At 45.3% G+C, this 15,574-nt stretch overlaps 2 protein-coding genes across 2 annotated transcripts in view; one reads left to right on the forward strand and one right to left on the reverse strand.

Annotated features, from left to right (window-relative positions):
- UBAC2 (UBA domain containing 2) overlaps positions 1–15,574 on the reverse strand; it is a 117,115-nt gene that overhangs the window by 90,359 nt on the left and 11,182 nt on the right. The window lies entirely within an intron of this gene.
- Positions 2,239–14,262, forward strand: GPR18 (G protein-coupled receptor 18). Its single transcript, XM_015415115.1, has 2 exons — positions 2,239–2,275; positions 13,251–14,262. The coding sequence occupies exon 2, from the start codon at positions 13,270–13,272 to the stop codon at positions 14,260–14,262; it is 993 nt and encodes a 330-aa protein (XP_015270601.1). The 5' UTR covers positions 2,239–2,275; positions 13,251–13,269.

Here is a 15,574-nt window from a genome sequence, read left to right on the forward strand (position 1 = left end):
CGCTGATGGGGGGGGGGGGCGCTCTTAATTCTTTTTCTCCACATTTTGACAACTCACAGTTTAGCCGATCTTTTCTTTTTTCCTTTTATCGGTTGTTCGCTTTATCACTCGGTGACGTCTGGTGGCTCCGCTAAACCCCGTACGGGGTCGCTCACGCAGCAAGGTCCATTGGGGCAGGGCATGGCGAGAGTCTCAAATCCCGACCGTTCAGCCGAGAAAGAGATTCCTCCCTAGTGCGCCCTAAAGCGCCCCGGATGCGAACTCCGCTCACGCGGATTCCCTCCTCCACCGCGGGCGGGCGAGACGACCTCGGGAGCGACCCGAGGATGCGTCCGCCATTCGCGGGAGCCTGACCGGAAGCCGCAACCCTGGACTTCTTGGTGGTCTCCCATCCACGTACTAACCAGGGCTGACCCCGCTTAGCTTGAGATCTGATGAGATCGGCTAGCCTGGGCTATCCAGGTCAAGACAAAATGAGATTACATCTCCAGAAATCCTATGTGGAACTGTGAATTTCCTCTGGAAAGTGGCACTCAGCTCGCTCAAGGTCTTGGCTAGTGATGATGGAGGGTGGTTAAGGATTCTGTACTTCCTACAGCTTCTCAGAGACATACCTTTAAAGTAGCTCACTCTTCCAACAGAGGCCTACTGCTGCTGCATCTCAATTCTTGGGTGGCTTTTTAAAAAATGCCTACTTCGTACAGATCCTCCTGTTCTCACACAGATGTGCTGCTAAATCCCTTCTCTATCTCTTAGTGCTCTCTTATTTCTCAGTTCTCACACACGTATGATACTTAACTAAATGTATTCTGTCTCCTTTTTTCATATACCATTCAGTTGACATTGCCACCAGGGCTCTTTTTGTAGCAGGAACTCCTTTGCATATTAGGCAACACACCCCTAATGTAGCCAATCCTCCAAGAGCTTACAGTAGCCCCTGTAAGAGCTCTGTAAGCTCTTGGAGGATTGGCTACTTTAGGGGTGTGTCGCCTAATATGCAAAGGAGTTCCTGCTACAAAAAGAGCCCTGATTGCCCCTAATTTTTAGCTTGGAGAAACGACAGGTGAGGGGTGACATGATCGAGGTTTATAAGATTATGCATGGGATAAAGCAGGTCGAGAAATAAGTACTTTTCTCCCTTTCTCACAATACAAGAACTCGTGGGCACTCAATGAAATTGCTGAGCAGTCAGGTTAGAACAGATAAAAGGAAGTACTTCTTCACCCAAAGAGTGATTAACACATGGAATTCACTGCCACAGGAGGTGGCGGCGGCTACAAGCATGGACAGCTTCAAGACAGAATTAGATAAGCATATGGAGCAGAAGTCCACCAGTGGCTATTAGCCACAAGGTATAAATAGAAACTCTCAGGCTGGGACAAGTGATGCGCTGTATTCTTGGTGCTTGGGGGGGGCAACAGTGGGAGGGCTTCTAGTGTCCTGGCCCCACTGGTGGACCTCCTGATGGCACCTGGTATTTTTGGCCACTGTGTGACCGAGTGTTAGACTGGATGGGCCATTGGCCTGATCCAACACTGGCTTCTCTTATGTTCTCTTATATTCTTATTAGTTAGAGAAATAAAAGGAGGAAGAACAGTTAGATTCAAGTCCAGTAGCACCCTGGAGACCAACAAAGATCTTGGGGATATAAACTTTTGAGACTCAAAGCTCCCTTCGTCAGGCATGAGTAGTAAAAGGAAGGAGTTTCTCTGGCTTAGAAGCCAAAATACAAGCAAAAGGGGGATTTCCAAAGGATTATAGAAAAAGAAATCCGTCATCCTGATTTACATCTACCAAGCAATTTACTTATGCTGATTATATTGCATGTTTATTTCAGTCTAATTCTGCAATCGTATAATTGCTTCTTATGTACTCTATAAAAACATTGACTTCCAGTGAAATCCCAAGAAGAGCTATGCCCTTCTCAGTTCATTGAAGTCAATGGGCTTACATAGGTGCACCTCTGGTTAGCACGGCACTATTAAAACGCTCAAGCTACAGGAAACCACATTTTTACAGACAGAAGGAAGGATTTTGTCAGCTGATCTAAGGGAAAAGTATAAGATACAACTTTACACTATGCTATGTACTAGATCTGCATTAAAGTAAACAAATATAGCCAATCAGGGAACTAGTTGCAATATGATATTTCCTGACCGTGAAGGAGACTTCTATTTTAGTACACGGAAGTTATTACTGTGACAAGAAACCAAATCTTTTACAGATCTTGGACTACAAAGGAGGCATCTCTAAAAGAGCCGCATTGTGCAGAAAGGTAAGAAATGGGACCAACTGTCCATCTATCTCCATGTCTGCCTTTTATCAATTAATCTTCTTAAAGATTGCATTTCTAAAGTTACGGGGGGGAGGGATTATAACCAGTACATTTACGAACTCTCAACAGTCAAAGTCCAGAATTGTAAATTAATTTTTAGTGGTCTAAGCTACATGGAATTGTACAAAATTCTTGCTACATGGATCAAATAAGTGGAAGAGAGGTTAAGGGAGAAACAAACCAGGAATGTAAAGGCAATTTCTGTAACAAAGAGAGCAGAAATGTTTCCTCTTGGCTGAAATAATGAAAAAATTGTATACTGGTTTCTTTAAAAAATGCATGAAAAAAATAAAGATGACAGTAATGGTTTCAAAAACTGAGCAAATATTTTCTGCAGATTTAAATAAATGAAAGTACCCCCAAAACCCAGGATGGAACTAACTACAGCTAGGATTCAAATATCAACTTTAGGTGCACTAAAGAGTTTTGATTTTTGCCTGTTGCTCTTTAGAAAGATAATCCCTATCCCAAACACACTTTGCTTTCGACAGTTCCCTCAGACTCCCGCAGCACCACACCAGGTTAGTGCTGTACAAGAAGCACAAGGCCAAAGTCTCCTCTGATGCCCATATTATGTGTGGCATGATACTTTGCACGCCCACCCCTTCTTGTAACAGCCTTACTATTAAATGCAAAATAAATTTGTCTTGTGCTTAGAGAGGTACCATCCTAATTTTAAGTTCCTGGATGTGGGTCTCTGTGGATCTTTTAATTGTTTACTTCATTTATACCCCACTTGTGCCCCCAGTGGGGACCCACAGTGGCTTATAGCATTCTCCTCTTCGCCATTTTATCCTCACAGCAACTGTATAGAGGGAGGTTAGGCTGAATGTGTGCAACTGGCCCAAGGTCAACCAGCAAGCCACCACCACCACCCCAATTACCCAATCTTTATAAGTCAGAAGACAGGCTGTTGCACCTCGTAAGCTTTCTGGGCAGAGTGGTGACTCAAACCTGGGTGTCCCGGATCCTAATCCAGCACTCTAATCACTACATCACACTGGCTCTTGTGTCATGTCTTTTAATGTCATCATAAAGGTGAGAAGTATAAACTAAAGAAGTGGGGACCCACAAGGAACTTGCAGGCCAGGGAGGTAGCTGCAACATTGGGAGAAGGTGGACCTGGTGGCAAAAAAGACCAGGAGCTACTGTGGGCCTGGCCACAGTGGCAGCTGTGGAGGGCTGACTGGCTTCAGCAGCAGTTCTGGCAATGTGTACTGCTCAGCTGGTTACCACGGTTACCTACACACCGGAAACTGGAAACGCAGTCCGGAATCAGGGTAAACAACAAAGCCAAAGGTCAAACAGCCGGGAAATCAGTTCATGATTGCTGGAATCAGGAACAAGGAGCAGTTGCTACACATCAAAGCAGACCTGAGTATGCAGAGTTGCTACCACGCTGAGGCAGGTGCGTGGAGTGTTTATGAGCAGGTTCTCCCTTCCCTGGGAGTCAAGTCTGCCACGACTTACAGCTCCTTCCGTTGCTTTTACAAGAGCTGCAGTCTGGCACTACTTCTTCGCTCCCGCATAGTCAGCCTCTGACGTGCCCTACGTCTAAGGGCACTCAGGAGAACTGGGTGGGGAGTCTGGCCTCGGGGTGCCTTCAACTGGAGGTGCTGGGCCAGGCGCGGGATCCGTCTCTCCTTCTGGCTACACCTCCTGTGCAGCCGTTGGGGGACTCTTCCTCCTCAGGTGCTGTTGGGGGTTCTTCTTCTGGGCTGACTCCAGAGGAGGCTGGGCTGCTCCTTCCCTCTTCCTCATCTGAGGAGTAGTCAGCCTCAGCAGAGCCAGTACCCATGACACTATGGTAGTATGGAGGTTGGCCTGGCAGCAGCAAGGATGCCAGGAGCTGAAGGGGTCTGGGAACAGTAGCAGCCACAGAGGGCTGCCTGGTTTTGGCGGGACCCAGGAGAAGGCTGCCCAGAGTTGGTGGTAACCATGGAGGGCCATCTGAAGCTGATGCTGCTGTGGGCAAGGGCAGGGATGGAGATGCCGTCACCTTCAGACAGTACCACTGCCGCCAGTTCCCATGGCGAAGATGGGGGAGGCAGCCTGAGTCCTGGCAGTGGATGCCTTGCTGCTGGGGGGGGGGGTACTCTGAGTTCTGCATCAACCAAGTAGGTAGGTGCTGCACTTGCACAGACACACGCTTGAAATGGGGGAGACTAATCCCATGTATTTTTTCAACCTTTTCATTTTTTTTCCTGCAAACCTGGGGAGTCCCCCAAGTTTGCAGACCTGTTTTTAGTCAGTGTGGGTCCACTCCATGGATTCAATGATCAACAAACTGGCCCACACTTGACTATCAGGATATAAGATTAAACCACCAGCAAACTAGCAGCCCCTTAACAGATCGCTGACAAATCCAATTATCCAATCACAAATGCTAAATACTTTCGCTGCTGATTATTGCAAGTGGGTGGAAATTCTAAGGCCTCGTGTGCCCAAGATCGAAAGGAGGACCTTACTGAGGAAAATGAACAGCAATTCAGATTTATAAACAGCCACTCATCTGGCTGTTTGCGTCGAGTAAGAATTCCCTTCAGGTGATCAGACCAAAAAGCTTAGTGTGAACTGGAAGTGAAGTTTGGGTGCGTGTGTTTTTTAAAAATTTTCAGGCCACTACAGTTACTTTAAAAAACAACAACCAAGAACTGTGTGAGTGCACACATTCACAAAATGACATTGCGGAGCTGGGAAAACTACAGAGGACAGCAACCAAGATAATTAGGCGGTTGGAGCACCTTTCCTCTGAGGAAAAGCTGAAGAGTCTGGGACTTTTCAGTTTAGAAAAGAGATGCTTCGGGGGGGGAAAGGCAGAGGTTTATAAAATTATGCATGGGTTGGGGAGAATTGACAAAGACAACTTTTTCTCCCTCTCCCAAAATACTAGAACTCAAGGGCATCCAATGAAATTGATGGGCAGTAGACTTGGGACAGACAAAAGGAAATACTACTTTACCCAGAGAGTGATTAAAATGTGGAATTTGCTGCTAGAGGATGTAGTGATGGCCACAGGAATAAACAGCTTTAATAGGGGATTAGATAGATTCATGGAGGATAAGTCTATCAATGGCTACTAGCCATGGTGACTTGGGGGAACCTTCACATTCAGAGGCTCTACACCTCAAAATCCCAAAGCCAAGAGGCAACATCAGGGAAAGGCTTTGGCCTCGGTGCCCTGTTATTGGCTGTCCAGAGGAAGTGGTTGGCCACTGTGTGAGACAGGATGCTGGACTAGATAGACTATTGATCTGATCTAGCAGGGCTCTTCTTATGTAGTTAAAACTACCCATACCCAATTAAAGGACTGGCATTTAATCCTGTAAATACATGTGACTACAATAAGACTAATCTTACAGCTACAAAAGGTACAGTATGAGATTTATCTAATATCCTTGTTTTGGAACTGGACATTTAGCCATATTAACTGTACAAACTCAAGACATTTTAATCTATAGTTGACAGGGAGCTGTCACAGCTCAGATGCAAATCTATAAACCCACCATCTTTCTCTTCCTGTCAGCATGGTTGGCCTGACATGAAAGACCTTCTGATAAAGGGTGGGTTTTGTTTTTACACCTCTCAGTGTTTCCTTCCTCGGCCACATAAATGGGACTATTTTGATCAAAAAGTTAGTGTAGTGGAGATTTCCACCCCACCAAATCCTCCCCACCCTCTCAAGGACTTTTTCAGAAGGGGTATCTTGCTTTACTGCTTTACCTGCATGTTTAATTAAATGCTCAGTAAAGTAAAAAAATTAAATTCACCTGGCTCATAGGCTAGACCCATGAAGTCAATTGTATTAATTTGCTAAGTAGCAATGTTTTAAAAAATGGCCCAAATGCTATTAGATAATCAAAAACCATCTGCAACAAGATGGGTAGCTGTGCTGGTCTGTACCAGTATAAAAGAGCAAGAGTCCAGTAAGCACCTTAAAGACCAACAAAATTTGTGGCGGGGTAGGAGCTTTCATTAATCACTGCAGTGACTCACGAAAGCTCATACCCCACCACAAATTTTGTTGGCCTTTAAGGTGCTACTGGACTCTTACTCTTTTTTTTATATCTACAACAACAACAGAGTTCCATCTGGTCCCAGAAGCAACTGCAACATCCCCCGCCCTCATCTTTGCACCTTGCTATTTGTGCCTTGCTTGATGGAGGAGTTCTGCAAAGACGCCTTGTAGCAGTGTCCTCAACCTCAAAACTAGAATCACAACTTTTAAGGAGTCAAGTCTGAGTTTGTGACTGGGGGGTGGGGGTGGGAGATGAGTGTCAGGTCTGAGAACAGTCACCAGTTTCGTTAAAAGCCATAAAGCCTGCTTTGAGCCTCAGTCTCCGGAATTCCAGGAGAAATATGAATGGCAGGTGAATGGCTAGCAGAAGTACTTGAGAGACAAGCACCCATTGCTGAGGACTGGCAACCGTTTCTCTGCCTAAAGAAAAAGGCTCACCTATGGGAACTTTCGGTGGGAAGCATTTTCTGGGCACAATCTCCCCTGCTACATTTTCCAGATTTTTTTCCTCTTGCAGCAACAAAACACAGTACCAATTTTTAAAGTTTTAAGAACTTGGGTGAGCCCTCCCCTGCCAACTCTTACCTGAGGGAACCCTCTGAATGTTGCCTCGTAGCCAGGCTGTTGGCACAGTAACTGCTCTATTAGAAATATTCGCAAATTGTGCACAGCAACTCCCTCTGCTGACCCACAGCCAGCTAACATGCCTGGCATGGAGGTGGCTGGAAAAATGAAAGATTTATCCTTGTGAAGTCCAGAAGGTAGTTTCTTCTGGTGACACAGGCTCAGTTTAACCTTCTAGTCTCTATCTGGATTACACAGAATTGTGCTTTTACTGACAGCATGCAGTCTTGTGATACTCTTCGACGGCAATCGTGAGGACGCTTGCCTGGGAGTAAACCCCGCTGAATAACATGATACTTATTTTGGAGACCTGCTAATGTCTGCTCCTCTGAAGTCTAACAAAGGTGTCAGAGCCCACTTTAACAGGTGCAGAATTTGCACAGTGGTAACAAAGCTTTTACCCTGTAATTTCGGTTTGAAAGGATGGGCAGACATGCATGGCCATTTAACAGTTAGGCAACATCCCTGGTGGGCCGCTGTCCTGGCAGACCCAGTAACAAGGAGAGCCCAACAACTCTGCTGGCACCACTGAGCTCAGAGCTGGGCAGCAGCGACAACAGTAGATTCACCTGCTGCTAGTGGTTGGCAACAGTACAGGAGAAGGTAGCGGGTGAGTCAACACCAGTGTCCCCTCTAAGCTGAGTTAGTGTGAGCTAGCTCACAGTTTTTTAGCCTCCAACTCACACATTTTGTCTTAGCTCAGGAAGGATGGCTCCAGAGCAAACTAAGTGATGCAGTAGCCAAATCGCTCGCTTACAACTTTAATGCCAGGAGCTCGCAAAGTAGGATTTTTGCTCACAAGACTCCACAGCTTAGAGGGAGCACTGGTCAATACGACACTCATGTCGTGAGCCAGTTTGGTGTAGTGGTTAAGTGCGCAGACTCTAATCTGGGAGAACCGGGTTTGATTCCCCACTCCTCCACTTGCACCTGGCTGGATGACCTCGGGCAAGCCATAGTTCTGATGAGAGCTGTTCTTGAAAAAGAGCAGTTTCTGTCAGAGCTCTCTCAGCCCCACCTCACAGGGTGTCTGTTGTGGGGAAGGGAAAGGAGTTTGTAAGCTGCTCTGAGACACCTTTGGGTAGTGAAGGGCGGGGTCTAAATCCAATCTCCTCTTCTCCTTCTGCTTCATAAATGGTGCTGCCTGCCAGGCTGGAGCTCTGTGGCTCTGGTACTGCTGGTTTGCTTGACTTGATCTTGGGCCACTTTGTTTTCCAGTGCCAAGAAACGAATGTCTCGGTCGCTGTGACCACTTTGTTTTCCTGCAGGCAAGGCTTCATTTTCTTCAAATTGACATAACTGATGCATGGATTTTATAAGTATATGTGGGCATGCAGGCTAGTAAAAAGTTTGCAGATGGTACCCTGTGGCCTTAATTGTAAGTCTGTAATGGCTGCAATTCCTTTACAACCGGAGGAGATATGAGTCACCTTCTGCCTCCACCTCACCCTCGGTCTGCCCATTTCTGCCCTATAAGGTGGCTTCGCATACGCCTTCTGTGCCACGTCGGGCAACTATGTTTGTGGCTGGAATCAGAGCATCAACGGATTTCAGTGCTAACTATAAACTGCATGTGCAAACAGTTTCCAGGATTCGTCTGTGGGCTTTGCAGCAATGAATAAGTGTCAAAATCGATACACCCCCAACTCTATGTGCACATGAAAACAGCCAGCGGCAACCAAGAGGCGGCTCAGGAAACAAAAGTACAGTTTGCTCCCTTAGCTGCAAAAGCCAGCGCAATGCAGTGGGGGCGGGGAGGAGAGCGCAAGGCAGCAGACAACAGCCAAGTAGGGTGAAACGAAGCAGAAAGTCTCTCTTTCGGCTTGAGTCCTAGCGTGAGACTGCCAACTTCCCCTTTCAAAGAGAAAGATGTACTTCTGCTCCCAAGAGACTTGTCAGGGTTCTAATGTGTTATTTCTTATGAAGAAAAAAACCCGGCCGTTAATGTAAAATAGTTACATTCCACACGCTTTGCTTAAAAAGCACCAAGGTGGCTCACAAACAGAAACGGTTCTCAATTAAATTAAAAGGGAGCTAATGAAACAATTAAAAACAGTGGCATCAGCTGTAATATAAAACCAGGGGCAGCAAAGAATATATACTAAACGGGGCCAAAATGACACACCCATCCGCAGACTGCCTGGGAGCAGGGTTGCCAGCAACCTGGAGAACAAAAGTCCTGTCGTCGTAGCAGAGGCTTGATGAGATGTCATTTACCAGATGCTGTTACTTACCTCCATGCCATGAAAAGTTTCACTTGCCCATCTTCACACATCAAGCCTCTCTTAAAGCGGCAGGACATTTTTTTTCCCACCAGGCTTTTAGCAACCCTACCTGGAAGAATTAAAATTTTTCACTTAAAACTCAGAAGGCCTGGCACCAGGTGAATGGTGGTAAGGAAATTCCAGAGCCAAAGTATAACAAAGAAGGATCAGTCTCTTGTCACCACCCTCCTTAGCTTTGAAGGTGGAGGCACAAAGAGCAGGAGAAGAACTTAACTGATGGGAAGATGAGCACAGAAGAGTCCTTCTGATCCTTGACCCTTTATGGCTTTAAGGGTGAGAACCAGCACATTAAATTGTGCTCAGAAGGAAACTGCCAGCATAGTTCTTTCAGAACTGGTTGGATATGTTCTCTGCAACACATACTAGCCAGCAGTCTCACTGCTGTACTTGAAACCCAATCAACTTTCTAAAATGGTGTTTTAAAAAGCAGCTCCAAATCTGAGTGCACTGTGGTAATCTAACCTGAATATAACGCACAGAAGGCAAGAGTCCTTCTGATACACTGATCCTTGACCCTTTATGGCTTTAAGGGTGAGAACCAGCACATTAAATTGTGCTCAGAAGGAAACTGCCAGCATAGTTCTTTCAGAACTGGTCGGATATGTTCTATGCAACACATACTAGCCAGAAATCTCACTGCTGTACTTGAAACCCAATCACTTTTTAAAATGGTGTTTTAAAAAGCAGCCCCAAATCTGAGTGCACTGTGGTAATCTAACCTGAATATAATCAGTGTGTGGATAGTATGGATCTTTAATAGATCTGTATTTACTCTTGGCCAAAGAAGCGCAATGCCAAGGAATGTTCAAACTATCGCACAATTGCACTCATATCACACGCTAGCAAGGTCATGCTCAAGATCCTACAAGCTAGGCTTCAACAGTACGTGGATAGAGAACTACCAGAAGTACAAGCTGGGTTTCGAAGAGGTAGAGGAACGAGAGATCATATTGCCAACATTCGCTGGATTATGGAGAAAGCAAGAGAGTACCAGAAAAACATCTACTTCTGCTTCATTGACTATGCTAAAGCCTTTGACTGTGTGGATCACAACAAACTATGGCAGGTCCTTAAAGAGATGGGAGTACCAGACCACCTCACATGTCTCTTGAGAAACCTGTATAAGGGCCAAGAAGCAACAGTTAGAACCGGATATGGAACAACTGATTGGTTCAGCATAGGAAAAGGAGTACGACAAGGATGTATATTGTCGCCTTGCTTATTTAATATATATGCAGAGTACATCATGCGAAATGCTGGCCTGGATGAATCACAAGCGGGAATTAAGATTGCTGGGGAAAAGATCAACAACCTCAGATATGCAGATGATACCACTCTAATGGCTGAAAGTGAAAAGGATCTAAAGAGCCTCTTGCTCAGAGTAAAAGAGGAGAGCGCAAAAGTGGGCTTGAAGCTCAACATCAAAAAAACTAAGATCATGGCATCCGGCCCCATCACTCCTTGGCAAATAGAAGGGGAAGCCGTGGAAGTAGTGACAGACTTCACGTTCCTGGGATCCCAGATCACCGCAGACTGTGACAGCAGCCATGAAATTAAAAAACGCCTGCTCCTTGGGAGGAAAGCGATGGCGAACCTAAACAGCATGATAAAAAGTAGCAACATCACCCTGCCAACAAAAGTCCGCATGGCCAAAGCAATGGTATTCCCAGTAGTCATGTATGGCTGCGAGAGTTGGACTATAAGGAAGACCGAGCGCCGAAGAATGGATTCTCTTGAACTATGGTGCTGGAGAAGACTCTTGAGAGTCCCTTGGACAGCAAGAAGATCAAAACAGTCAATCCTAAAAGAAATCAACCCTGACTGTTCCCTGGAAGGCAAGATAATGAAACTGAAGCTCAAATACTTTGGCCACCAAATGAGAAGGGAGCACTCACTGGAGAAGACCCTGATGCTGGGAAAGACTGAAGGTCAAAGAAGACGGGGACGGCAAAGGATGAGATGGTTAGACAGTGTCATAGATGCAACGAACATGAAGTTGAGCAAACTTCAGAGGACGGCGGAAGACCGGAAGGCCTGGCGTGATCTGGTCCATGGGGTCGCAAAGAGTCGGACTCGACTGTGCGACTGAACAACAGAATAAGGATAATGATTAAGAGCTTAACTACACATGATGTTTTCCTCGGGCACATCCTCCGATTGGGCCACAGACATGTTTGGGGTATTCCGTGCTTCCCAGGCATATGGGGGCATGGTTCAGATCAGATCATGCAGGGGGAAGGGGCTGAGACTGTCCCCCACAACACCGGTTTCCCAACCTGAAATGCCCCAACAGAGCCACAGTTTACTCCTCACATGAAACTGATATGTAGCCGTATGAGTACCCATTCAGCCCACAATGGGGTAGAACACAGCACCCTGGGGCCATTTCAGTAGGCAAAATGGTGCGGGGGGAGGGTCTTAGCCCCTTTTCACCACGCCCTGAGGGACTCCTCGGTCCCAGGAAGCACCGCGCTCTAAGAACATGTCTGTGACCCTTCCCAGGGATGCCCCCAGGAAAAACATAATGTGTACTTAGGGCTTAAGTCTGCTGAGTATAGCTTGCCTCAAAAAACAAACAAAACAAGCAATGAGTTTGTGTCAGTGTAAGAAGTCACACTGTGTAATCAAGAAGTCTTTTTGTCTGCCCGAATTCTATTTACCTACATTTCCTATCCAATGATTACGCATGACAGTGTTTACAAATATCAGGTAATTCCTCCTACACAACATTCCACACAATCTCTGGGGCAGGTGGAAGTAGGCTGCAGTCCACTGGTGTACCCACAGCCAATTTCACTCAATGTCTGAGGGCTGTTGTGATGCTTGCAAAGAATGCTGTCATACTTCTGTGTTCTTAACTAAGGGTGCACCTTCAGGATCACTGACTGCCCATAATGTGGGCGTCCCCCACGTGGGGCCCATGGGCGCCATGGTACCCATCAACACCTTTCCTGGTGCCTGTCAAGTATTTTTAGAAAGTGGGTGCAACCAGATGGGGATCTTGCCCAGCAGGGCTTCTGATGGGCCACCGGAGAGCCGACTGGCTGTGCAGATTAAAATAACATTGTTTCAGAGGCAGCTGCCCCCACAGTGTTGGTTTTATTCTCTCTTACTCCTCTTTCCCAGTGTGTTTTTAAAATTTCCCCTCTTCTTCCTTGCACTTGGGCTTCTAGGGTTGACAGTTTAAGGTTGGGAAATTCCTGGAGATTTGAGGGTGTGGACCATGGGGAAGGCAGGGTTTAGGGAGGAAAGGGACCTCAGCAGGGTATACCCTCCAAAGCATGGTCCACCTTCCAAAGCAGCCATTTTCTCCAGGGGAATGGATGTCTGTAGGCTGAAGACCAGTTTTAATTCAGGGAGGTTGGCAACCGTATCTGGGTGGTTGGCTCCACTTCCTGTGGCAGCCATTTTGTGGCTGTGCCCACCACCCTCTGTCAGAATTCCAAAGGCGCCCACGGGCTCAAAAATTTGTGGGACTCCTGCCATGAGGTATGTCCTGTGGAAATATCCTGAATATGGATTTGTAAAAAGTCCACAAGCTATGTTAGCGCTTCAGAGCTTAGCACATTCTGAGAATCAAACTATCCACCCAGACCTAGATAACCCAGGCAAGCCTGATCTCGTCAGCTCTCAGAAACTAAGCAGGGCCAACCCTGGCAAGTACTTGGAAGGGAAACCTCCAAGGAATACGAGGGCTGGGACTCAGGGCTGGGATGCAGAGGCAGACAATAGGAAGTCACCTCTCTGAAATGTCCAAGCCCCAACAGGGGTTGCCAGAACTCAACAACACACATACACACACACAAAATACTTAGCAAAAAATAGAATTAAACTATCCAAATGTTAAACTATGTATTTTTTAACAAAAAATTGCTTTCCCCCTATAAAGCACTAAGCTTCCTAGTTGTAAACAACACTTTCTATTTGCAGTATTATTCTGATTTAACTGCAGAGCACACGAATTATTATTACTGTACTTTGTTCCTAGATACCATGTTCTAGAAGTTATGAATACCTCTGGTCAAAGTCTAATGATGATGCCCGGAAACATCCACCCTGAAGAATACAGGATATCGGCACTTGTCTTCTATAGCTTTGTTTTCACAATTGGCTTATTTGTTAATGTCACTGCTCTCTGGGTCTTCAGTTGCACCACCAAGAAGAGGACAACTATAACCATTTACATGATGAACGTGGCACTGCTTGACTTAATGGCTATATTTTCCTTGCCTTTTCGGATGCTTTACTATGGCAAAGGCTCTTGGTTCTTCGGAGACACTTTTTGCCGGGTTCTTAGTGCTCTAACGGTGTTCTACCCAAGCATAGCTCTATGGCTGCTGGCTTTCATAAGTGTTGACAGATACCTGGCAGTTGTGCAACCTAAATATGCTAAAGAACTTAAGAATACAACCAAAGCTCTAATAGTGTCCCTGGGCCTCTGGCTAACGACCATAGCGACAACTTCTCCTCTGCTGTTCCTGAATACTGATCCGGATGAAGCCTCAAACCATACCAGCTGCATTAAGATGATGGATATTATCTACCTACAAGAAGTCAACGCCTTAAATTTTTCTCGGCTGGTGTTTTTCTTCTTGATCCCCTTGTTCATCATGATTGGCTGTTACCTAACTGTCATTTACAGCCTTGTCCACGGAAGAACGTCCAAGCTGAAACCAAAGGCTAAAGAGAGGTCGATCAGAATTATTGTGACATTGATTATCCAAGTCCTTGTATGTTTTGTGCCTTTTCACATTTGCTTCGTGCTCCTGATGCTGCAAGCTGGACATATAAGCTACAACCCATGGGGAGCATTTACCACCTATCTCATGAATCTCAGTACATGCCTAGATGTAATCCTGTACTACCTTGTTTCTAAACAATTTCAAGCCCGAGTGATCAGCGTTATGCTCTATCGGAATTATCTTCGAAGTGTACGGAGGAAAAGTTTGCGATCTGGAAGCATGCGGTCTTTAAGCAATATCAACAGCGAGATGATATAAAAACAATAAAACAATGTAAAAATATACTTAAAGGAGTTTTGACCATTAAGGATGCGAAAGCAGAACAAATAAATAAATGTTCAAACCACTGTTACGTTAGAAAAAGAAAAGAAGGAAAAAAATTTCTTATCCCAACTGTTTATTTACTCTGATAAAAAGATTACCCTAGGTCTAAATGCATTGAGTTTTCTATTTATTAAATTCCATTTTGTACCTATTCAATTATTTTTCCACATTGTTTCTGGTTGTGTGCTTTGTGCTACCCTCTTGCTATATTTTCAGGAAACATCCTTTAATAAGAGCTCAAACATCATGAAGACCACACATCTACATCCGCCTATAAAATTCAAATTGCAGGTTCATGCAGCCACAATTTGCCTTGGGATGCCTTGGGATCAAAATCAGTCCCCCTGCTCTACTGCTAGCATTTGAAACAAAAAAAGACATATCCTTTAAATACATGCCTATTTCCTTCAAAATATTAATAACAGAGTAGTGAGCCGGTTTCGATTAGTGAAACCAAGTGGACAAACTCCACCAGTACCCCTTTCCAAGACTGTCCTGGGGCAAACTTGAGGCTGGATGAGTCTGCAATGTGTACTTTAGAGACTGATGAAGAGTCATGGTCTTCACCACATCTGTTTGAGCCCAAAGACTAAATGATCTGATACACAGTCAAAACTTGCATGAGAAACTGTATGATTATACTGCAAAGGGAGGAGAGTTTTTTAATTTGATAATAATTGCCATAATTCCTCCCGTTATGTGCTTATGCTGAGGTCAAGATGCAAAGACTTCTACATGACCAAACAAACCTCAGAGGCTTCCTCAGAGCCAAAAGTACACGCACACACCTAATTACAGTACATCCAGGTACAGGACTATGTGGAAGATGGCAGGCAGCCCAGAGGGCCTGAATTAGGCCCATAGAGAGTTGAAGTTTAACCACATTTGACCAGATAAATAAATACAGCGTATAACATTTTTCATTTTTCTTTTTCCACTTCGGGAGATTTACACAGTTGACTATCATCGTTTTTACAAAGATGACTGACCTACTTCAGTAAATAATTTATTGTCCTTCCTCTCACTATTTCTTTTAGCTCTACTAACCAACAACTGTTTATTTGCTCAATTATGATTTGGTTACAGGTATTTAGCCTCCATGGGTCCAATCCAGCCCCTCTGTACTGTGTGCTTGATTCCACACGCCAAACATTGGGGCAAACCTATACATCACCTACCTGTAAAATGGATATCCTACTGACAACGAAATGCCTTAGGGGGTATTGATATGGAAATTCTTGGGATG

Source organism: Gekko japonicus, unplaced genomic scaffold, assembly GCF_001447785.1.
Source record: "Gekko japonicus isolate JY-2015 unplaced genomic scaffold, Gekko_japonicus_V1.1 scaffold52, whole genome shotgun sequence".
In the NCBI taxonomy this organism is placed as follows: domain Eukaryota; kingdom Metazoa; phylum Chordata; class Lepidosauria; order Squamata; family Gekkonidae; genus Gekko; species Gekko japonicus.

What these genes read in the sequence shown, in the direction of transcription:
- GPR18 (XM_015415115.1), top strand. Translation starts at nt 13,270, where the DNA reads ATGAATACCTCTGGTCAAAGTCTAATGATGATGCCCGGAAACATCCAC.